This window comes from Tripterygium wilfordii, chromosome 10 (genome assembly GCF_013401445.1).
Source record: "Tripterygium wilfordii isolate XIE 37 chromosome 10, ASM1340144v1, whole genome shotgun sequence".
NCBI classification, from domain to species: Eukaryota; Viridiplantae; Streptophyta; class Magnoliopsida; order Celastrales; family Celastraceae; genus Tripterygium; species Tripterygium wilfordii.
Window position 1 is genome coordinate 8,708,709 of NC_052241.1, and position 22,664 is coordinate 8,731,372.

Consider the following 22,664-nt stretch of genomic DNA (forward strand, 5'->3'; position numbering starts at 1 on the left):
TTTTCTTATTTTCTTGCTAGTTGTTATCATTTGAGAAGAATCTTGGACTGCAATTATCTCTGTTAGAATCTCAATGCCATAAAAAATTTCACTTTGCCAGTATTGAAAATATGATCACAAGTAATTCTAATACCTATTAGGAATTGGTTTTAAAGTTCTTATTTTTATGGATTACATCAAATATTACAGAGGAAATGGAAATCTCATTCTGTGTTGATACTTTCTGAGTTGAGATTTTTAAGTAGACTATATGCACATGTTTTAAGTTTTGGCTGAGATCGTGAAGTTGATTGTAAAGGCTTTGACTCAATATTTTCTGTCACCGACTTGGAGCGGATTGGGTTGAAGTTGGCTTAGTTGTCCACTGAACATGATAGATTGGGAATTTTTGGTTCCCAAAAAAATTTCTAAATAAATAAAAGGTAAGAGGTGATACCCACACATGAAAATCAGCGAGCATCAGCCATGGAAGGTTAAATTACATCACATGGTATGTCTTTTTGACTAGTCTATACTGTCCACTTCCTTCACTTTCCATATCTAGCCGCAATTCGCGCTGATCCCAAATTAGTTGAAATCTTTATAAGGAAACCCCAAAACGAATAAACCTTTGTCAAGGAACAGATCTCACAAACTTCTTCTCGCAGCAAGCCCTCAAAATCCTACAAACGATTATTCTCTATGTTTACTACAAAACCCAGTTCGAGATTCACCTGGGTTACCCTCTCCCTTTTCCTGTTACTCACTTTCTGTATCACTACTATTGCCACTGAACCCACAAGCACTGATATTGGCAATGAAGATTCAGAGGATGATTTGCAAGAGTTGCTAGCAATTGATGAAGAAGAAGAGCTAAAACAACAAGGAGAAGTGTCCAAAGAGAGATTATCGGAGGCAGAAGTTTTGAGCAAGGCCCAAAGGATTGTTTTTGAGCTAAACAGTGATAGTGTTAAGAGGGTTATTGATGAGAATGAGTTTGTGATGGTTCTTGGGTATACACCTTGGGATGCAAGGAGTGCTGAGCTAATGCCCCAGTTTGCAGAGGCTGCGAATCAGCTTAAAGAACTGGGGATTCCTCTTTTGATGGCCAAAGTTGATTGCGAAAGGTATCCCAAGGTGGCATCCATGCTTAACATCAAGGGCTTCCCTACTCTTCTCCTCTTTGTCAATGGGACTTCTCAGGCGTACTCTGGTGGTGGATTTACTGCGTAAGTATTTCGTATCTCTAGTGCTTGTTACAATATATTCATTGATTGCGATCTATGGCAAACCACCTATTAATTCTCTCAAGACTGATTGCGATCTATGGCAAACCTCCTATTAATTCTCTCAAGACTGTTCTCATATCTTGTCAGTCAAGAGTCTCTTTCACTACATTATTTTTTTCTTTCATTGGAGTAGATTGTCTCACTTGGAATTTAATAAATTTTTTTCCGGTTGCATTGGAGCAGGGAGGATTTAGTGATCTGGGCTAGGAAGAAAACTGGTGTCCCTGTCATTAGAATAAACTCGGTAACCGAGGCTGAAAGTTTTCTCAAGAAGCACCCTATGTTTGTGGTTGGCCTGTTTAAGAAATATGAGGTAAGTGGATGTCCAACTGCTTTGGTAATTTTCTTCAAGTGTTAGATTTGAGAACCTGATTCTTGATACCAGAATTTGAGTTACTGTTGACTTCCATGCATGCTTTTTCCATGAAAGGGGAATGCTTTAGTGCTTTAAGAAGTTAATTCACATATATAATCGTTATTTTGTAACCTGGCTCATTGACTCTTCATGATTTTTGGTCTCTTTGTCTCTCTCGAAGATGTTATATGTTGGTATTTAAAGTATGTCAGTCCACAAGAAATAAACATAGCTGTCTAACAGATCAAGATTTGGGGGGTTCACCACTTGGCTTAGTCTTTGACACCCACCACCTTGACTCATGCGGTCAAGGGTTCAATCCTCACTCCCCTTCCCCCAAAACCCCAACCACAATAAAGCTTTAACTAGGAAAATATTGGTCAACAGAACAGATATGCTTTGTCTTTTGTCATGTCGTTGCACTTGGAGCTTAAATCATATCTCGGGAGATTTTTCTCAGGGGCCGGATTACGAAGAATATGTCAAATCAGCAGCTGCTGACAATGAAATCCAATTCGTTGAAACAAGCGCTGGAAATGTTGCCAAAGTTCTCTTCCCAGAAATCAAAGATACTAAACCTTTCCTTGGAATTGTTAAAAGCGAGCCAGAGAGGTACACTAGCTATGGTGAGTTTGTGACAACGTGATGTTATAGCTTCAGTAAGACACTGATTTTTCTTGAGATGCTCATTGGTAGAACTTCTTGTCTTGATATTTTTCAAAATGATGTGCACTTTTGTCAGTTATAATCCCAGGGATAGAAGATTTCCATGTCTTTGCTGTCACCAGCTCCTTGGAGAATATAAAATTACAATTAGTTTACTTGATCAATTAAAGTTATCAGTGAAATTGCATTAGGATATCTCTTTTAACATTCAAATTATTGGGTGCTTTTAGACTTAGACATACTGATATTTTATATTTCACAGAATTTACTGACATGATGAAATTGATTTCTATTGATTGTGCAGAAGGGTCATTTGAAAAGGACAACATTTTACAGTTTTTGGACCATAACAAGTTTCCACTGGTTACCAAACTTAATGAGATGAATTATGCCAGAATTTACTCCAGCCCTGTCAAACTTCAGGTTGCTGATAACTTATGCCTTTTTCTTCTGTCTGTGTAGTTTTACTTTCATTTATTTTGCGTTCTTTTCTATCCTTCCTTTTGCATATAAAACTCATTAATTTCTTCTTCCAAAGAAGTTTTTCTTCTATCAGTAAAAAAGAAATTGTATTAAATGCCAATTACGAGATGATCTACTAAATCAATTTCCACGAACTCATCCTAAAATTTTTTCCATTCAACAAAAGAAAACATTATTTAACTAGCTGTGGCTGGAAAATGGAGCTTTTTCCTCTCAAGTGTTCTATTATTGATTTTCCTCCTCACTATCAGAAAAGAGAGAAGGATTTAGCCTGCAGAATTTTTTCTTTTCTTTGCAAGAACATGTACACTAAGCCTATAGTTCTTCTTCAAAATGATATAAAGTGTAAAAGACTTGCTATAATTGCCTCACTTCTAACATATAAGACACTGCATGGACTTCCTGTTTGTTTTCATAAACAAAAACCCTACTAACCAATGCTGTCCCCCCCCCCCCCCCCAAGATCGTCAATGAAGATCTCCTATGTAGAGAGTGACATTTTAGAGGTTTAACTGTTTTCCAAATGACTTTCCGCGAAAGTTTTAACTCTCTCCCGGCACTTGAATTTTTCCCCCCTAGTATGGATTGATAATAAAATGTGACATGAAATTTCCTTGCTCATATTGTTTATATCTTGGCTTACCAGTTCTGTCTGCAAATCCACCCTCCTATTGTACAACAACTCAGGAATCAAAAACACCTCTTTAATTCTGAAGATGGAGGGCATTATAATAAATTTCACATTCCCCAACACCCATAGACCTCCCTTGATATGTTATACAAGAACACACCCAAGCATCCTTTGAAAGAAGGTATTCCATACCACTCATCATGACATAATATAGTATATTCCCCTTCTTCCAAATAGATTAAGTTGATGAAGGCAATGGTAAGTAAAGGCCATCAGATGGAGATGGGAAACTCTAGATTTGAAGTCTTCAAAATTGTGCAGTGTTGAAAGCAAGTTTGATCAATAGAAAAAAAAAATTTCATGAATTTTGGTCACCCAATGCCATGTATCTCTTCGTTTTGATTGCGATTTTACAGATTTTACAGAATAAATAGGACAGTAAGATGATTAACCCTAAATATCTTAATTGTGAGATTTTCTTTAAAAGATGATTGTGATGGTATATGAAAAGCTAGTCACGGGTGAGCTGAGATATTTTAATGATTATTATAGATTTCCCCTCAATATAAGTCTCTTCCTTTTGTTTTTTATTTTCACTGATTTTTTTGAATCTAGTTTTTAATATCGCAAGTGGATTTTCAAGCCTCAGTTTCTACAAAGCTATAAGATTGCCTATTATCTTGCTCAGTGAAGCTGTTCCATTTTGCACCCCCTTGGCATCTCTATTGATCAATTTTTTTTTTATGCTCAAAATAAAACCTTGCCTTTTGATTCTGAAAAGTTCCAATCCCCGGTGTCCCTCTCTTTCTTCCCCACCTCTATTGTCCCGGTTCCAAATCAACTCTTAGACTTGACCCTCTTGGTAAACTGCGTGGAACCTTTCATGGTTATCAACTTGATCTAATGACCGAGATGGTGTAGTATGCTTTGGTATTCTACAGTTGCAAAAGTTTTTGGTTAGCTCTCTTCTTATTTTGGATTCAACATTATTGTTAAAATCTTCGAATAGTTTAGCGTTTACCATCAAATGTATGTGTCTGAGTAATTGGGACTGCGTATAAAACCTACAGACTTGTTTTATAATGTTGCTTCATCTTGTAAGTATTTTGCAGAAGCTTGGCCCAACAGAGCTTTGCTTCTAATTATAGACCTTCAATTTAAAGGCACGAAACTTGCCTGTGATGTGAATAACTTGTGCAGATTGTTGTTCTGGATAACGCTGAAAAAACTTCTTATGCATATTCCTTTTTTCACCCTCTGTGCTCAAGACTGCCTTAGAGTCTCGTTTTGGGTTGCCATTACTCAGTTTCCTTTTCATATTAGTATCAACCAGAACAACAGCCACAAGAAGCACGTTCTCCTTCTTTGTTGTCAAAATCATACACTACCTTTCTTGTAGTAGTCATAAATTCAAATTGTCAAATTATGCTCATATAAGGTAATATTATTATTGTAATCACTTGTTTTCATCATATTCCAGGTTTTTGTCTTTGCAGAGGCTGATGAATTAAAGAAGCTTTTTGAACCTTTTCTAGATGTTGCTAGAAAATTTAAATCAAAGGTAGTCTGACTTTTTAAGCCTATTGGATCAAATTGTTATTTTTTGCCTGCATTGTGTTCCTAATACCTATTCTTGGTGCAGATAATGTTTATGTACATTGACATTCAAGATGAGAATCTTGCAAAACCCTTCTTAACTTTGTTTGGGCTTGAAGAAACGGAGGATACTGTGGTTCGTTTAATTGATTTCTGTCAATATGCTCTTATCGATGCATCTTCAAATTATGATGTAGTTTGATGCAATTTGTTTCTGCATGATTTGTAGGTGACTGCTTTTGATAACAAAATGAGCTCGAAGTTTCTGTTAGAGTCGGATCCAACACCAAACAACATAGAAGTAGAATGTTTTCTTCATTTTCCGTTTTATTTAGAAGATAATTACATAAGGAGCTAATGTACTGTTTTGCGTTGGCTTTTGTAGGAATTCTGTTCAGGACTGCTGCGTGGTACTCTGTCCCCTTTCTTTAAATCACAGCCAATACCAGATAATGTGAGTTTCAAATTTAGTTTTTTTTGCCTAAAAAGTTATTTTGCACGATTCTATGAATTTCAAAATTTTATCTTTTGTTAAGATGGCTTGGTTTAATAGTTGCTTTTTCAGTTGACTTTGACTGTAATATGTGGTTGAGCTGGCTAGATATATAGGTCTTACACTTCCCTTTCATGGTGGAACATGAAGTCATTGATCAATTTGATTCATTTCTAAGGTTGAAGCAATAATGTGGCTCCAGACTGTTTATTTTTGCTCAGGCAGCTTCTAGTAATCACTTGAGTTAGTCACTTTTTACAAGTCAAAAGGGGTCTAAATAAGCAAACTAACTCTCTTCTTCTATGTTTTTGCATTTCTTTCTAAATACTTTTGAAGCAAACTATTAAAATTTCTTCAGTTGCTTTAACTATGGTCTTCAATTTGTTCTGGTATGAACCTGTGAAAACTTCAAACTGAATTATGTTTCGCTTTCTGTTTTCTTTCAACTTTCAAACATATTTGTAATTGCAGAAAGAGGCAAGTGTCCAGATTGTTGTGGGAAAGACATTTGACAACTTGGTTTTGGACAGTCCAATGGATGTTCTTCTGGAGGTTTGAATTCTTCTTATAGCTTCCTTACATTTTTTCATTATCTGTAAGCTTCGGTACTTTGGAATTTGGATAGGAAGTATTAAGTCTATCTTATATGCATGCATCGTCAAGTTATATAGGGCGCATGTTGAACTTGAATAGAGAACAGATTTATGAAGTAATAAGTAGAATCAGGAGATGTGCTTTATTGTGACTTGGTCATTCTATGTTATATAAGGAATGCTTAACTTAATATCAAATAATGAGTATGCATGACAAATTGGCAACCGACTTCTATCTGGCGTCCCATGATTAACTATGAAATTCCATTATTTTGGGAACTTGCAAAATTCCCATAAGCAAAAACACTTTTCTATGTATGTTACCAGGCTTTGCAGGCTTAGAATTTACTAAAGTATTTCACGTTTCTCCTAAACCCTTTCTTTCATTTTATGCTAATATAGGTACACACCCCGTGGTGTATAAACTGCGAAACCACAAGCAAGCAAATTGAGAAGTTGGCGAAGCACTTTAAAGGTTTGGATACCCTGATGTTTGCAAGGATAGATGCTTCAGCAAATGAACATCCAAAACTGCAGGTAAGTTAAGAAGGAAAGAAAAAAGAAAAAGGAATGCACTGTCGATTAATCAGTGGAATATATTTGATGATGAAGGAAGCATATATGTAGTTTTATTCAACATACAGTAAAATCATTTTATGCTCAGATGATTGAAAAGTGATGCCAAAAAAGATATTATGTGAAACTATTAAAGAATTTCATGGATGTGAAACGATTGGCTGCAACTCCAGATTGGATGGAGTGGGGAAATTTTACATGGTGATGTAGGACGAGGTTTCCTTTAAAATTCATAAGGTAAACAACTCCCGTGCACAAAGCTCATGTAGTGGGCGGGGTCGATAGCAGATAGGATGTAGGGAGGCGTAGCCCCACTTAATATATGGAGCGATTGTTTCCGAGAATTGAATCTATGACCTATAGGTTGCACCATTGCAACTCTATCACTGTATCACATGTTCTCCCGTTAAAAGGTAAACAACTCTCATACACAAGGCTCCCGCAATAGGTGGGGTCGGCGACATACAGAATATACCTAAACCTTACCCCCACATAATATTTGGAGAGGTTGTTTCTAGGAATTGGACTTGTAACCTCTAGGTTGCACCCCTACAACTCTAACACTGTGTCACATGTTTGTCTGTTCCTTTAGAATTCATATGGGGTCCAAATAGTTTTGTGTGTTATAAACTTCTTTATACCTCATGCTAAAGCTACGAGATACTTTATGGAAAAAGTAGTAGTGAACAAGCCCTTTTCTTTTTTGCTCTTGTTTGTTACAGGTAGATAACTACCCAACACTTCTATACTACCCAGCTAGTGATAAAGAAAATCCGGTAATATTTCCAGGATATCATCCACTACGGTTTGTGTTTCTTTCTATCTACTCCTTAGTTGTCTCATACATAATCATTTATTGTGCAGATCAAACTTTCAACAAAGACCAGTTCAAAGGACTTGGCTGCCTTCATCAACAAGCAATTGAAAGCCAAAGATCAAGGAACCAAAGATGAATTGTAGAAACTAGAGTGTTATTCTATAATGAGACAATTAACTTTGAAAAGGAGAGGAAATTAAACAAAAACAAGTGGAGGATGCTGAATTAGTACGTGTGCGGTGTGCCAAAGCACGGAAGAAATATTTGTCCTGAAAGTAGAGTTCTGGGCGAGGGTTGCTGCATTATAATTACCAGGAGGGATTTCCCACACCATATATGAACAGCTTAGATTTACCTATAGCCTGAACTATTGAAAGTTTGAAAGCATTTCATTCCATGAAAAGAAGGAAGAAATGAAAGCGGCTACTTTGGCAAAGAGAACATTATTTTTATATGGAATTGTTCTGCAGGTGTTTTGCTAATTGCTGCCTTGCCTGAGATGCATTGCATGTTTTGCATGCCTTGCTTTTGAAATTCTAGACAGATGGCCTGACAGAGCTAGTGACAGTAGGGTTTTTTTTTCTTCCTGAAATTCTTTTTCAACTGAAACTGATACTGCTAGGTCTCTTATAGGCACATAAAGGCCGGATAAGTTGGGCTTGCCTTGTTTCGAGCAAGCGAATATGGGAAAATCTGAAAATACTAGGTTATGTCCTTCTTTTAAAAATGAATTTGAATTTTGTGGATCATATATGCAATCTCAGTTAGACCATGTATACTCCTTTTCTTTATAATTAAGAACGACATCGTAAAAATTTATCATTTGAATATTCAATAAGAGTCTAAATTTGGGTTGTTAGGTTCACACACACAGAAGTTTAAGCCAAAAGCAAAAATAATAAGGCACCAAGATTTTGATTTTGTGAGCACTGGCTCCCATTCTTTATCCTCAAGAAGTAAAATGAGCCCCACAAGTGTTTCTATCTCTGAATGTGTAAACATGAAAAGTCAAGGTAAACCAGCAAGTCGTATGCTCTTAACCCTTGGTGAAGGCAAAGATTTTGGCAAACCAGCAAAATGGGGTTTATGTTAACTTGTGAAAGAATAATACATTACTTGTGGAACAAATTGGTAAACTAAATAAGGGCAGCTACTCATCTGAGCATATCACATACCTATACGTATGTATTTAAAATAAAAAAGAAAAAAAAACTCGGATTCCAAAAGATCTTAATACTGAATGCAGGATTTCTTATATTGGAAGTATCAGTAAGTTCCAAGCAATGATTATTCTAAAGCTTTCTTCTATCACAAGAAAAATCAAAGTTCTTCTGATTGTTTTGTGAACAGCCTAATCGCTCGCAGTTTAAGCTGAAAGAAAACTTCCTCAGTGTTTTGGTCACCTGTTGGCAGTGGCCTCTAATACAAGTGTGTAGAATGCCATAACTCCTCATTATGCAAATTCATTGTTTTGGAAAATGTAATGACTGGAATACAGAGAACTTCGTTTGTTTTCAAAAAAAATCAAACTCCTGGAAATTTGGTTTGTTTTGTGTGTTTCATTTTCTATTGTTATTTTCAGAAAACGTGATTTTTCTGTTTCCCGTGTTTTCCAAAATGGCAACCAAACATGTTTTCCAATGTTTTCTGTCTTCTGGAAAATAAAACAAAAAACAAGCCTACCAAACAAGGAAAATTGGATTTCCTAAAAGTTTGATTTTTTTTTTTTTACTTAAAAATGGACCATAAGTGCAATACAAACATTGAAGAGCTACAAAGTTGAAGTCACAAATAGACAGCATTGTCAATACAGATCAATTTCAATGTCTTCACTAATCTTCTTCAATTCCCTGGCCTTATCATGTGATTCATTCACCAAAGCTGCCGTGAGCGATAAATGCATTGCAATGATGAACTTCCTGATACTATATTAGTCCTGTAGTCAGCTTCCAGTTCATTTTATAAATTATCAATCAGAGCAAATGCAGCTGCAAAACCTTATATATATATATTAGTAGCAGAAATTTTGTAGTTTTAGAAAAATAATTCTGTGGCTTTTCAGAGGGGAAATTGATCAAGTCTAAGCTTCATATATCAACATAAGGTGTCAAACCCCATGTACTCCTTCTTCTCAATCCTCTTGATCATGTCAGATATCCCAACGCCACCTGATCGAAAAGCCGGAAAAGCATTGTTCATGACAAAACCAGCATTAATATTACTTTCCAAATAAATGATACATATGAACATAATAAACTCTGACATATATACATACCTAATGTTATAGCACTGACGAAAATCGTTAAGGAGAGAATGAAGATGATTACAGATGCTCTCCCAGATAATCTGATCAGCTTTCCTACCACATGTTGTCCTACAAGTGCAGCAATAGTTCCCACAGCAAAGAAGTAGAGAGCTGCACAGCAGAAAAAAAAATGTCATTTTTTTTTTCCATAAACAGAAAAATTGATCGGCTATGAAGTTACCATAAGGAACCGGAAATCGCTTCAGAAGGTAATATTCTATAGCAGACATTGATGCAGAAAATGTCATGGCAAAGGTGGATGTGGCACTTGACACCTACATTACAGTTCTCAAGAAAATTAGTCACAGCATATATGGACAACTCTTTCCCCCACGCAAAGAAATAACGTCGAAACTACTAGGCGTGGGAGTTAAATTTGCGGCCTCCCGCATTTGCAAGAAGTTACCACATTCAACTTTACAATCCCAACAAAAACTTTGTTATACATGCACAAATCTACTTGTCTAATATGACTTATGAACAAAAAGTAGTAGAATTGATCTTTTAAGGATATTGAAAATGCACCTGAGGAGGAATCCCCATCTCAAGAAAGAGTGGACCTAAAATGAATCCTCCACCAAGACCAAGCAATCCACCAATTATACCAGCCAACATTCCACAAGCACAATAAAGAACCAATTTATGTACTTTCCAGTTTATGCCTGATTCTCCTTTGGAGGCTATCTTCCTCCTCCCTTTGTAAAGGTTAACCGCCTCATACGCGGTGACTCCAGTTGCCACCGGAATCTGAACGACAACGGAATAAGTTAAAGGGTTGAGTTCCAGATTTCCTCTCCAAAACTGCCCTTCAAATAAGGTATTATTGTGAAGGTACCTGCAATATGTTCAGCGCCCAATATTCCGCGGAACAAGTTCTTGAGTAATTCTGAGTCGAAAAAATTAATCTCCGATTAGTTCAGCTTATCAATAACTATGTGTAGAGAGAAATTATTTAGCGTTTCAATTGACAATAAGCAGAGTGAACAAAACCTTAGCAATCTGAAGTGCAAGGACTATTGTCCAAACAGTGAAAAGAAGCCCTAGTTCCTTCCAGTAAACATTCTGAAGCATGGAAACCTAAAATGGCAACACAAATTATACCTGAAAACACAAAAAGAAGTAGGAAATCAAGGATGCATTTCCATTGGCACTCTTACCTTAGATTTTTTAGACTCCTTGGTCTCTGTTTGAGGGCCATTTGTTTCACCAGGAGGAGGTTTATAAGTCACTTCTTCAGTACCATCACCTGATTAAAATGCACATTAACCGATTTTTCGATATATCGGTTGATGAATCATATTAGATAGTCTCACCTTGCGAGGCCAAACGTCGAGCAGCCTCCTGAAAAATTCAAAACCAAGTGATCTGAGTCTTATAATGGAGTGTTACTAGTACTACAGAATGACTGAACTGAATGATAAAAATGAAGGCAACCTTCATGCTGATAGTTTCCTTTTTCCATGTTTCAACACCTTTGAGGAATGATTTTGTCGATGTGACTGCAGGTAAACAAAGAAAAGGTGGTCAGTAAAGTTGTCCAAAGAACTGGGTGAATTTTCTGAAATGAAACTAGCTTTCTTACATAAGAAGATGATGATTAACAGAATTGTGATCATCCAGTCACTGAGAATCACATTAAGAGCAACTCCAACACTAATTCCCAACACCAGCATCGGTTGAAAAAGCAGCGCCAAGTCGTAGTCGATGATGGGAAGTTCAAGTGTGGGATGCCTCTCCCTTAAATTGTAGTAAACTGTTGCAGCTGCTGCACCTGTGATTATGCCTGATCATACAAACACAATCCAGGAAGATTTTCTTAGGATGATGTCTTGGCTTCCTACATCGAACAAGGAATTTTCGATTCAAGTACACAGACTTATTATTACATTTTGAGATTGCAATTGATGATTTTGCATCAAAACCAATGATGAGAGTAAGCATAGGAACAAATATGCCACCCCCACCAACACCTCCCACGCTTCCGAACGCTGCTCCTAAGAACCCAACTATTGTTCCAACCACAATTCTCCATCCAAATTCCATTTCCTGTCAATCCAACACATCAGAATGACTAAAACTTTTAAAGGAAGAAAAGAAAAGAAAAGAAAAGAAAATCAGAACTTTATGATGATCTGATATGCTAATGAAGTAAAGTTTTCGCTTACCGGCCAAACATGCGTGTACACAACTTGACCTTGACCTTTCTGCCACAGTCCATTCAATATCCTCCTAACATGTCCATAATCAGCCCCTTCAGTTTTACCATAACTAGATTCTTCTTGTTCCATGACTGGCACAGCTACAGCAGCAGAAGCTCCTACTCTCAAACCTGGATCAGCTATTACAAAGGCTGAAGCTAAAACAACAAAACCAATCAACAATTTCCATATCTGGCTCGAAACCCGCCATTTTAATCCACTGGCAGCCATCAAATTGAGCTCACAAAACACCAAACCTTCTCGAATATAAGCTGAATCCAAAAAATTCAATCCAAAACATTAGTAATGAAGTCAATTCTTCTTCAGCAGTACATTAAAAAAAAATAATCTCTAGTTTCCAAGTAAAGCCATTTATATATCACATGCAAAGTTACTCACTTTCTATCAGGTTCTCTCTGCGTCACTCTCTTTCCATAGCTTCCTTGTATCTGTCTTTTTTTTTCTCTGATTCTCTACTCTTCTTAGCTTTACTGGTTTTGGGTTACAGAGTAATACAGTATGCTATGAATATATACCTTCTAAATGAAGTTAAATTATTCGAAAGTGTATAGTTTATATCTGTTACGAATGGTGACTTGTGTGGTTAATTATTAACAGAATAAAATGAATGGCGTCAACAGTAATGAATACTCTTGGCCCCCACCTGTTTGTCTCATTAAGCTACTTACCGTCAATGGCATTGTAAACTCAATACTAAGTTTTTTATAATTTAGTTCTTCATTATTTGTTTTCTTCCTGTCCTACAAAACATGAGTCATCCAATTCCAAGTTCCCTACAAATTGGAAGTTTTTTTTGTAAACAAATCAAGTCATGTCATCACATTATGAATGTGTGTAATTTTGGAATTAGACTCCCTTCACATGCATTGGATTGATCATTTTCTTACAATGTGCAATACGTGGACATGGCCGGTTTTTTCTCGACCCTTGTACATATGTAGGCATTCAGATTGTAGGAGGAGACTATGATCATATTCGATATTATATTTCGCAAGAGGGTTCGTGATGGTTGAGGAAGGAAGAATTCGGGAGAGTTTCCAATCGAACTATACATATTTTTCTGATAAAATCCACTTTCACACCCTCCCTAGTCAATTACTATGAATCCTCCTCCCATTATTGGAGAGATAGCATAGCATAGCGTGACGAGGAAGATGCATTGAAGAAGATAGAATCAGAAGTAAACACAGCAGAACAAGACAATGCACAGCAGAACAAGACACTGCACTGGTCAGTGGCCAAAAATTATATATGGTGCTGGTTAATAGAGTAACAAAGAAGCGTCATCTCAAAATAACAAGAAAGTGTAAACGGAAAGATGATTTTGCTTTCAAGCTGAATAAGAAACCAAAATAAAATCAATGCAGTTGGTGACTAGAAACGTATCGTTTACATTATTGACAGAGAAACTAAAAAGATCTTTTTCTTGTCAACTTTAAATTTCTCTTTTCTAATATAATATTTTCAACACAATGCGATCCGTATCAGGACAGGCCTGCCAGCAGCTAAAACATATTGTATAGTTGAAGAATCCAGCATTCTGGACTTGGTGCTTTCACATTGTCCTGTCTTGTAAGCTGTAAGACAATCTCACAATCTAGTTGAAAAGATTTTGTTTGAAATCAAATTAGTTGTGATTAAGACTAAAGTCCTCACCTACAATATCTCTTTCTATTCCTTCCTCTCTTTTTTTTTTTTAACTGTCAATCCAGGTAGGAAGAGAAAGAGAAGAGATTGGACCTGATTAAGCTTCTCTTATCCATCCAAAGAAAGCAAAAACATCAACTAAGGCTCTGTTTGGTAGAGCGAAAAGATTGATTTTCAATTCTAGCGGAAATGCTGTAGAAAAAAATCTGAGCTTTAAAATTATGAAATATGCTGAGGTGTTTGGTGAACTAAAACCTGACGCTAGTAGAAAAGCTGTTGAATTAAAGTATTATAATATTAGATTTATAAATTTTATATTAAATTTAATGAAATGAATATATTTTTTATTTATATTATTTTTAGGTATACATTATTAAATATTTTTATATAAAAATTAAGATATTTATCTGTATTATAATTACTAATTTAGAATTATAATTATTAATTTAAAAGTATATTTTATTTGTATTTTTAAATTTTAATTATTTTATTTCAATATTAAATTTACTGTTATAATAATTATAAATGCATAAATATAATTAATTTATAATTTTTATTAAAATATAATTATATTTAAATTATTAAACACAATTTTTATATTAAAAATCTATTAGGTATACTATTAAATAATGTTACAAATTTAATTTTAGGTGGGTCCCATGAGTAAAATAATAATACTTTATATAAAAAGTGTGGGACCCACACATTAAAAAAAATTTAAAAATAAAAACATAAAAGCGGCAGCTTTTTGGTGTGGGACCCATGCGAAAAAGCTACAACTGTAAAAACCGCTACAAAAGAAGTTCCCTCAACGGATCCGCTAGCGAAAATTGTCTCTTTGGCATGGCGGAGCCGTTGTCATGCCAAACAGGCGGTAAATCAGAAGATAAGACAACTTCATTTGGCTTGTGTAGACCCAAAAGTCTGCAATCAATTTGTAAAGTTGAACGAGACCTTCAACAACTTACGAGATCACATTAGAGGTCAACCGTCAAGTTTGGACACCAGTGTAGTGCCGGTGGGAAAGCTTCGATGGTCAAGTCAATTGACGGTGAGAGAAATATTTAGTGAGAGATGTGAGAGGTTTTTAGAGAAAGAGTTACCAAGTAGTTGAGAGAGCTAATAAGGAGAGGTTCTCCCATATTTATAGTACTCTGATCACATGTAGACCATTATGATGGGCCTTGGGCTTTGATTGGGCCCAAAGACTTAGGTAGGAGCTTCCTAACCGTGGGTTTAATTTGAGCCTTTATGTAATAGAAAGGCATGTTGAGCTTTGGTTCTCATAGGCCGTATTGTAGACCGGGCTTCAGTGGGCCTCTTGGTCAACCGAGGTTCAGTGGGTCTCTTGGTCGATCGGGCTTTAGTGGGCCTATGGTCGGCAGAGGTTAAGTGGGCCTCTTGATCGATCGAGCTTTAGTGGGCCTATGTTGACTGGGCTTCAGTGGGCTTATTGGTCAACCAGGCTTCAATGGGCCTCTTGATCGATCGGGCTTTAGTGGGTCTATGTTGACTGGGCTTCAGTGGGCTTATGGTCAACAGGGCTTCAGTGGGCCTCTTGGTCGACCTACCGGGCTTCTTTGGTAGACTGTCCAGGCTCTCGTGGGCCTTTCGAGCTGGGCTCAAGACTCTCATGGGTCTAATCGCAAATTTATTTGGGCCTTGGGCCTATTGGACTCAACTAAGACATCTTGTAGATCTAGCATTTCTCGGCCGAATCTTAGGCCATGGGCCTGGTTGACTAAAACTCTCGTGGGTCTAGCTTTGTCGATTGAGACTCTCAAGGGGCCTTTGTAGTGTGGATTTACGTTTGGATGATTTTTGACCCATACAACTTGTTAATGATCCGATTAAGTTAGTGGACAAAAGTAGAAACTTGATCTTCTACAAGATTCAACTAGTTTGTAAGAGACCACCTGCAGGGGCGGAACCAACATTGGATATTAGGGGGGCGAAACTTTATGCAGTGGTTCGGGGGGCTGAAATTTTTTTTGGATTATATATATATATCACTTGTCACATTAAGATAAAAATCAATGTTAGTGTTATTAGTCTATAAATCGGATACACCAAATTATATCTTGTTGCAACCATTTTCTCTGCAAGACTACAATCTCATGAAACCCTATAAATGCTTCGTTAGTTTTTTTCATTTTTTCCTACCTTATCAAATGAATATCGTTATGATTAATCTTTTATTGAAGTAATGGAGACATGTATCATCATCATTCGTTGGGTCATCCATCTTTTAGCCTTACTTATTTTATTATTGTATTTTATTAATGTATTATCCTAGACCCATATTATGTAACTTTTTATTGGACTAAGAAGGATATTTATCGAATAACTTACATAATTTACCTATATATATATATATATATATATATATATTATTACCAATAAAACAAATTTTTAAGGGGGGAGGGGGGCAGCCGCTCCCCTTGAACATGGCTGTTTCCGCCCATGATCATCTGTCACATTGAAAGAGACAAATCTTCTTGTGTATCACATGACATTAAAGTGGTTTATCTAGCATTGACAGAAATGGGATATAAAGTTAAAACACGGATTAGTCTTCTTCGCATCACTTTTGTGGGTCACGTCACTACTTTCGCCGATACCACCACCCTTGTAATCAATCTACCTTAAAGCATGTCTAGCACGGTTCGAATCCAGGTGTTAACAATTTCTTGGTAGTCATCTACGCGTAGGTTTTTGCTTGCGCGTGAGAGCTTGTTAGTGGGCTTCAATCCTCTAGTGGGTCTTAGCGTATGGAGCCACAACCCATGATTTATCCTATTGACAGGTGGCAAGCTTTCGTGCGTGTGAGCCTATTAATCTAAATTTTATGCTCATTCGATTGTCCGAAAAACATGTTGAATTGAGTAGTTTCTCGATTATAAAGAAAAAATGTCTAGCCACTGAAATAATATAATCAATTTCAAGACCCAGTTCATAAAGAAAAAGAAGGCGGGAAGTGCACACAATAAGCCTACATGAATCGCATACAAGACTGTTGAATTCCTTGTACTACTATGATTCTATGAAGGAGGAGTGTATGATTACTTCTACAACAAGAAGCTAATTAATGGTGGAGAACTCGATCCTCCAGATTTTTGAGTTCATGCCTCTCCCGGCATAATGGCATTCCAAAGATTGAACAGATGCTTTTACTGTTATCTAGACTACCAACACATCTATGCATTTTCATCAAATTTATCAGCCACACAGAAGAAAAGATAACCATAAAGAGAAGAACATTTGATGATCAGAGAGAAAATACTCCATGGGAAACGCACACCACAAATCTATTACTCAAAAACATACTACCCTAAACTGTGAACAAGAAGGACACAAATCTGCAAATCGCATTACATTCGGTGATACTTTCATTTTTCACTTTGTTATAATCAATGACAAATTAGATAATTTTTCAATAAAGTATCGACTTGGTGACTGGCTCACCGAGTTTCCAATCCGACCGATCAGTACGGTCCGATTATTAGAACACTGGCCCACATCTACATTTCTTTTTTTTCGATTTCGATTGTGTAAACTTACTTTTACTCTCTATTATATGTGTTTATTTTCATTTCAGGTCTTGAAATTCATTCCTTCGAGGTGAGAATGATGGTTCCTGTTTTTCTTCTCAATTTGTTGTGAGCTTAATTTTTTTTTTCTTTGTTAATTTGGATCATATGAAGATAAGACGTAATAAAAAGTTCCCTGTCCATTAAAGGAAGAGAGTTTCTACAACACTTTTAACAAGAAGTCACAAGAGAACTAAAAAAAACACAGTTCCTCTTCAGGACTTAAAACTTGAAATCAATCCAACACTGTCCGGGATGCAATACATGGACGTAATACATGAAAATCTCGGGAAAAAAATATGAACTGCCGGAAAAAAAATATAAGGATAAAGGAAACCAACGAGAATACTACGACTGTTTTCTGACCCACATATGATACACTACTAAACAAATAGCACTGCATAAAGAAATATGTATATTGGAGCCAAAGAAATAAATAGAACCACCAAGCATTCTCTTAACATTCGCATCCAGTAGATCGCTGTTGCATTCCCCCACCAGCAACGTCGATGGTGTCAGGAAGGTATCTGTCAAAAAATATGGAACCACCGCAAAACTCATGTTATTTACTGCCACACAAAAATCGGGAATCACAGTCTAATTTTACTATCTCTTCTAATCACCCAAGTGTCGCAAGATTTTACAGGCAGCATTCCCGGTAGCATACATTAGCAGTTCAGAAGGTAAAGTTGAATGATGGGGAATAAAAAATGACTATATGTAAAGATGTTTCAAGCTAAGGGTATATGCTCGCTAAAGTAGAAGCAAATCAACCTAATAAACATTGCTTTTTAACCACCCTCCCGAGTTCCGCCTCCTCCATCATTAACACAAACATGACAGCTAGAAAGGGGAAGACCATCTGTCCTCCCCCTCTCCCAAGCACATTTGTGATTGAAGGTAACAGTAGTTTCCCTAGACCCAAAAAGTCTGGTTGCGGAAAAATGCAGAGTTATTTAATAACTGGAGAGTGTCCACTAAACATTGCATTTTGCGGATGCATTTACTATACTCACATTTCTTCTTCAGGTTCATTCTTGAGTGCATTTTTAGCTATGCATTGAAAAGCAGCATCCACATTGAATCCCTCTTTCGCAGATGTCTCAAAATATGGAATGTTTCCCTTAGAAGCACACCATGCCTTTGCTTTCTTTTCAGAAACCTGAAGACATTGTCACCAGATCCGCAAATGATTAGCAGGAATAACACTTACATTCCAGATGGCTACATCCTGACGAGGTATGATGTGAAGTGGGATTAAACATGTAAGAATAAGAGAAGCTCTTACCACCCGGCTGTTGCCACCATCAACATCTATCTTGTTCCCCAATACAACAAAGGGAAAGTTTTCAGGATCAGGTGGACTAGCCTGAACATGAAACCATAAAATATGTTTCAGTCAACATTTGCATATTTGGGGATAAACATCATAGCCAGTGAATAAAATTACCTGAATCAGAAACTCTTCACGCCAATTATTGAGACTATCAAATGATTTCATAACATTTACATCAGACACAAGGACACAGCAGTCAGCACCTCGGTAGAAAGCCACACCAAGACTTTGAAACCTTTCTTGCCCAGCAGTGTCCCATATCTGTATTTATAAACAAGTATTTAAGGATTAAACACGACTCCCACAGATTCTCCACCAAAAGAAGAGAACTCAAACACAGAGGCATGCTCCAATAGATTAGATCTATTGGAAAAAACCAAACATCTCATACATAGATGGGAAAATTCAGATGATGGTATAAGTAAGCTTCATAAAATTTTAAGATACGGAGGACATCTGGAGCTTGCAAGGGCAGGGAAAGGGGATTCAAGAGGCCATCCAAAGTTCATTAAATTAAACCCGTGGATATAATCTGATAACTATCTCCAATAATGATGCACTTGGAAAGAGATAAACACTTAAATAAACAACTTTTAATCATCCTCGAAATGCTTTGAAATTGAACACTGACTGTTTTATCCATATCAGACAGCACATTGCCCTTATGATGCAAAACAATGGGACGAGAGTGTGCTTTAATGCGCATGAATGTGCACTTGTGTGGGTTTTTATTTGTGTGTGTCTAACTGTGTGTGTGAGAGAGAGAGAGAGAGGACCAGCCAGCACAGTAGCTCTGATAAGGACATCTTCGCAAGGATCAATTCTAAAACATGCATAAAAGGAACATGCCACTTCCAATTCAAATTCCTACATTCAGAATAAACTCCATCATGCTGGCGCAAAACTTCTGCCTTCCAACTCAATTCAAACAAGCAAATTATTAGCTTTGTGCTTTTTTTAACTAATTTTCCTGGTTTCTTATCTGTGAAGACCAATTTCATCTTGGGCTTTCTTCAAGTGCAACGCTTGCCCAACAACAAAGATCAACATTCAACATAAGACTCTCTTCATAATTCCCCTACTTTCTTAGCATTGCACGCGCATAAACGCATTAAGCTGTTTCATTCAACTAGAACATTTAGTTCACCAGCCGGTTACATATTGCAGGGGTGTAACCTAGCGGTCACAAGTTCAATTCCTACTATTAGAACCTTGTGCAAGGGAGTTGTTTTTACCTACAAAATTTTAGACTGTCAATCTCTAGCAGTTCCTGAGTTTTCAGGCGAACATATGGTCTAACGGTAGAGTTGCAGGGGTGCAACCGAGAGGTCACAAGTTCAATTTCCTAAAAACAGTGTGAGGATAAGGTCTGCGTATACCCTGTTTGTCCCTGACCCCACCAACTGTGCGAGCCTTGTGCACGGGAGTTGTTTTGACCTTTTCTCGTACTTCAAAATTCCACTATGCCACTGATGGTAACGCCATAATTTCTAAGTTTCGTATAAGCTAAAGTTTCAACAAAGAAGAAGTGGAGAGACAATTTGCTAGGAATACCCCTTGAACAGGAATCAAGGAGGAGATCTTTTAAAAATAAAAAATAAACTTAAGAATAAAAAACACAATGCATATAACAGAGAAAGTCAAAATGAGCATATATAACATATGAGTTTGCAAGACTTATGAGAAACCAATAAAGTCTACAAGCATTCAGCATGGAGAATGCAACTACAGAATGAGAAGAAATCAACGTGTGTGAGAGTACTAAGTTCTATTTGTCTCATTTTAAATTTGCTGTCTAAAATTCCTCCAAATGAGGTTAAAATAATTGACATAAATGAGAAAAGACGAGGACAAGATACAATACGCAGGTCATAACACAACATTGCTGTCAACCTTTTTCTATCATAATCCAACATTAGTAAATGCAGCAAATCATGGTAAATCTGAGTTCAGATTCAAGATTAAATAAGGATTTTCATATGCAAATAATACATACGTCCGCAATCGCAGTTCCATCTCTTGTAACTTCAGTGGTTATCAAAGTACAGTTTGTCAAATTCAGATCAAAGACAAGTCATTCTTCTTTTCTTATCTAGTAGTTCCCGTCATTTTTATCCTAAGAAACTAGGAGGCCCCAAACTTACCCCAACAAGCAATATTAAGTCATTCTCCTGACATACATGATAGAGCGTCAAGAAATGTCTATCGGTATGCGAAAATTGAACAACACTAATTCAAGTATTCTAATTGTCTATGAAATGCTTAGCTTTAAAGCTGCTCAAGAATACCCCACACGACAAAATCTAGCCTAATTATCAACAATTAACGATGGCCCATTTAAAATAAATGATTAAACACAACAAAGAAACCGAATTGCAAGTTTAATGCTCTCACCTGCAATGTGAACAACCTATCCTCAAACTGGATTTCCTTGGTCAAGAAATCTGCTCCTATGGTTGCCTTGTACTGATTACTAAACTTCCGATTCACATACCTAATAACCCACCAAAAGAAAAGAAAATATAAATCTTACTAATCCACCAAGAGAGAGCACAAAATCAAGATCTGGGTGTTGCAGAGAATACTGATTCATGAGAGATGTCTTGCCAACCCTACCAAAAAAAAAAGATCAAACAACATGCATATCAGTAGGAATTCTCAAACACCAAACCCCCATTTCGTTTCCTTCAATTCCCATCACATTCTTAATTCACATCAATCAGCAAAAAAAAAAAAGATGAAGAGAGAGGACACATACCCACTATCTCCAAGAATGATGACCTTTAAAAGCATACGTCGACGAGAAGCCATGGATTAAAAAGTTTATTGAATCAAAATCACAATTCTCAAGAGGGATGAAAATCAATTTCTATGGGTTGTTGGCAGACATGTGGATTTTGACGAGTTGTTATTAGAGAGGAATTTTGGGCCGTTCAAGCGCAAAACTACGCTGCCAACCAGAACACAATTTCGGATTTGAAGCCGGCCCTCACACCATCCGTATCAGATCCTCTGAATAGATTTTCTAAATTTACAATAAAAATTCACTTTCAAGTTTCAATAGAAGTTTCTTAACAATAGCACCACGCATATCATATGATATTTTGCAGGTGGTGACCCACGTGGAACCACATGAAAAAAAATAAAAATTTCGAACTTCTTCATTTGGGCATTACTTACCGCCCCATTTTGCGGGCAGTAATGCCTAGTGTTATCACTGTGTATGGTAGAGCGGGCCCACTTCATCATACAGAGCCAATATTTAATATTATTAAAAAGTTGAGGTCAAGAATTAGGTATTTGGACCATATAAATTTCATGGAATTCGTTGACTTCATATCTGTGTTGAAACAAACTCCACCATTCGAAATTTTTTTTTTTTAAATGGAAGAATGCAAATTCAATCAATAGGCGCGAATATTTTAAAGGCGAATTATGTTTCAAGTGGATGTGAGTGATGTATGACAAGTTTCTTAATTTTCTTTAATTAAGAGGGTATTCTTTTCTTATTAGATGTTTTAGTATTAATTGACACATCAGCTTTTTTCTAACAATAATAATAATTTGGATGAAGGGTTAATGAAACTCAACCTTTCATAGTGTAATCCACCGTTTGTCAGAAGTACATGGCTTTTTCCATTGTCAATGGGAATAAAATGAAAATTATATTTTAATACAATATAAATTTTCAATAATAGCAGCTGTAACAAATCGGATCAGTTCTAATCAATGTGTAAATTTAATTTTACAAATATTTGTGTTTGTCAGAAGTACATGGCTTTTTCCATACTAGATGGTAAAATGAAAATTATATTTTAATACAAAATAAATTTTCAATAATAGTAGCTATAACAAACCGGATCAGCTCTAATCAATGTGTAAACTTATGTTTACAAATATTTTTGTATTTGACGAGCGATTGTGTTGATTTTTCAAGCTAACTGTTAAGCTATGGAAAAAAAAAACTGAGCTTAAAGTTATGAAATAAGTCGTGAGGTGTTTGATAAAACGATGAACTGTTGCTAGCGGTTAAGTTGTGTAAAATATATTTTGTTTACATTTTTTAATTTTAAATTTCTTTTAGACAAA

The 22,664-nt window shown here is 36.3% G+C and overlaps 3 protein-coding genes across 3 annotated transcripts; 1 reads left to right on the plus strand and 2 right to left on the minus strand.

Annotated features, from left to right (window-relative positions):
- Window positions 1–443: 443 nt before the first annotated feature.
- Window positions 444–7,960, plus strand: LOC120007469 (protein disulfide isomerase-like 1-6). Its single transcript, XM_038857712.1, has 12 exons — window positions 444–1,208; window positions 1,452–1,581; window positions 2,084–2,249; window positions 2,594–2,712; window positions 4,884–4,964; window positions 5,046–5,135; window positions 5,229–5,300; window positions 5,385–5,453; window positions 5,964–6,044; window positions 6,488–6,622; window positions 7,384–7,437; window positions 7,526–7,960. Exons 1-12 carry the CDS (start codon window positions 682–684, stop codon window positions 7,619–7,621), a joined length of 1,620 nt encoding a protein of 539 aa, XP_038713640.1. The 5' UTR covers window positions 444–681; the 3' UTR covers window positions 7,622–7,960.
- Window positions 7,961–9,340: 1,380 nt separating this feature from the next.
- LOC120007155 (sulfite exporter TauE/SafE family protein 3-like) lies at window positions 9,341–12,525 on the minus strand. The gene is made up of 13 exons (XM_038857350.1): window positions 12,381–12,525; window positions 11,949–12,253; window positions 11,670–11,829; window positions 11,366–11,566; window positions 11,218–11,282; window positions 11,097–11,124; window positions 10,941–11,029; window positions 10,774–10,860; window positions 10,619–10,669; window positions 10,309–10,530; window positions 9,965–10,058; window positions 9,754–9,894; window positions 9,341–9,646 (listed from the first exon to the last, which is right to left on the minus strand). The coding sequence occupies exons 2-13, from the start codon at window positions 12,210–12,212 to the stop codon at window positions 9,573–9,575; spliced, it is 1,476 nt and encodes a 491-aa protein (XP_038713278.1). The 5' UTR covers window positions 12,213–12,253; window positions 12,381–12,525; the 3' UTR covers window positions 9,341–9,572.
- A 4,836-nt stretch (window positions 12,526–17,361) lies between these two features.
- On the minus strand, window positions 17,362–21,601 carry LOC120007059 (ras-related protein Rab7). The gene is made up of 7 exons (XM_038857224.1): window positions 21,334–21,601; window positions 21,161–21,187; window positions 20,970–21,069; window positions 18,690–18,836; window positions 18,528–18,608; window positions 18,256–18,401; window positions 17,362–17,766 (listed from the first exon to the last, which is right to left on the minus strand). The coding sequence occupies exons 1-7, from the start codon at window positions 21,384–21,386 to the stop codon at window positions 17,697–17,699; spliced, it is 624 nt and encodes a 207-aa protein (XP_038713152.1). The 5' UTR covers window positions 21,387–21,601; the 3' UTR covers window positions 17,362–17,696.
- Window positions 21,602–22,664: the final 1,063 nt, after the last annotated feature.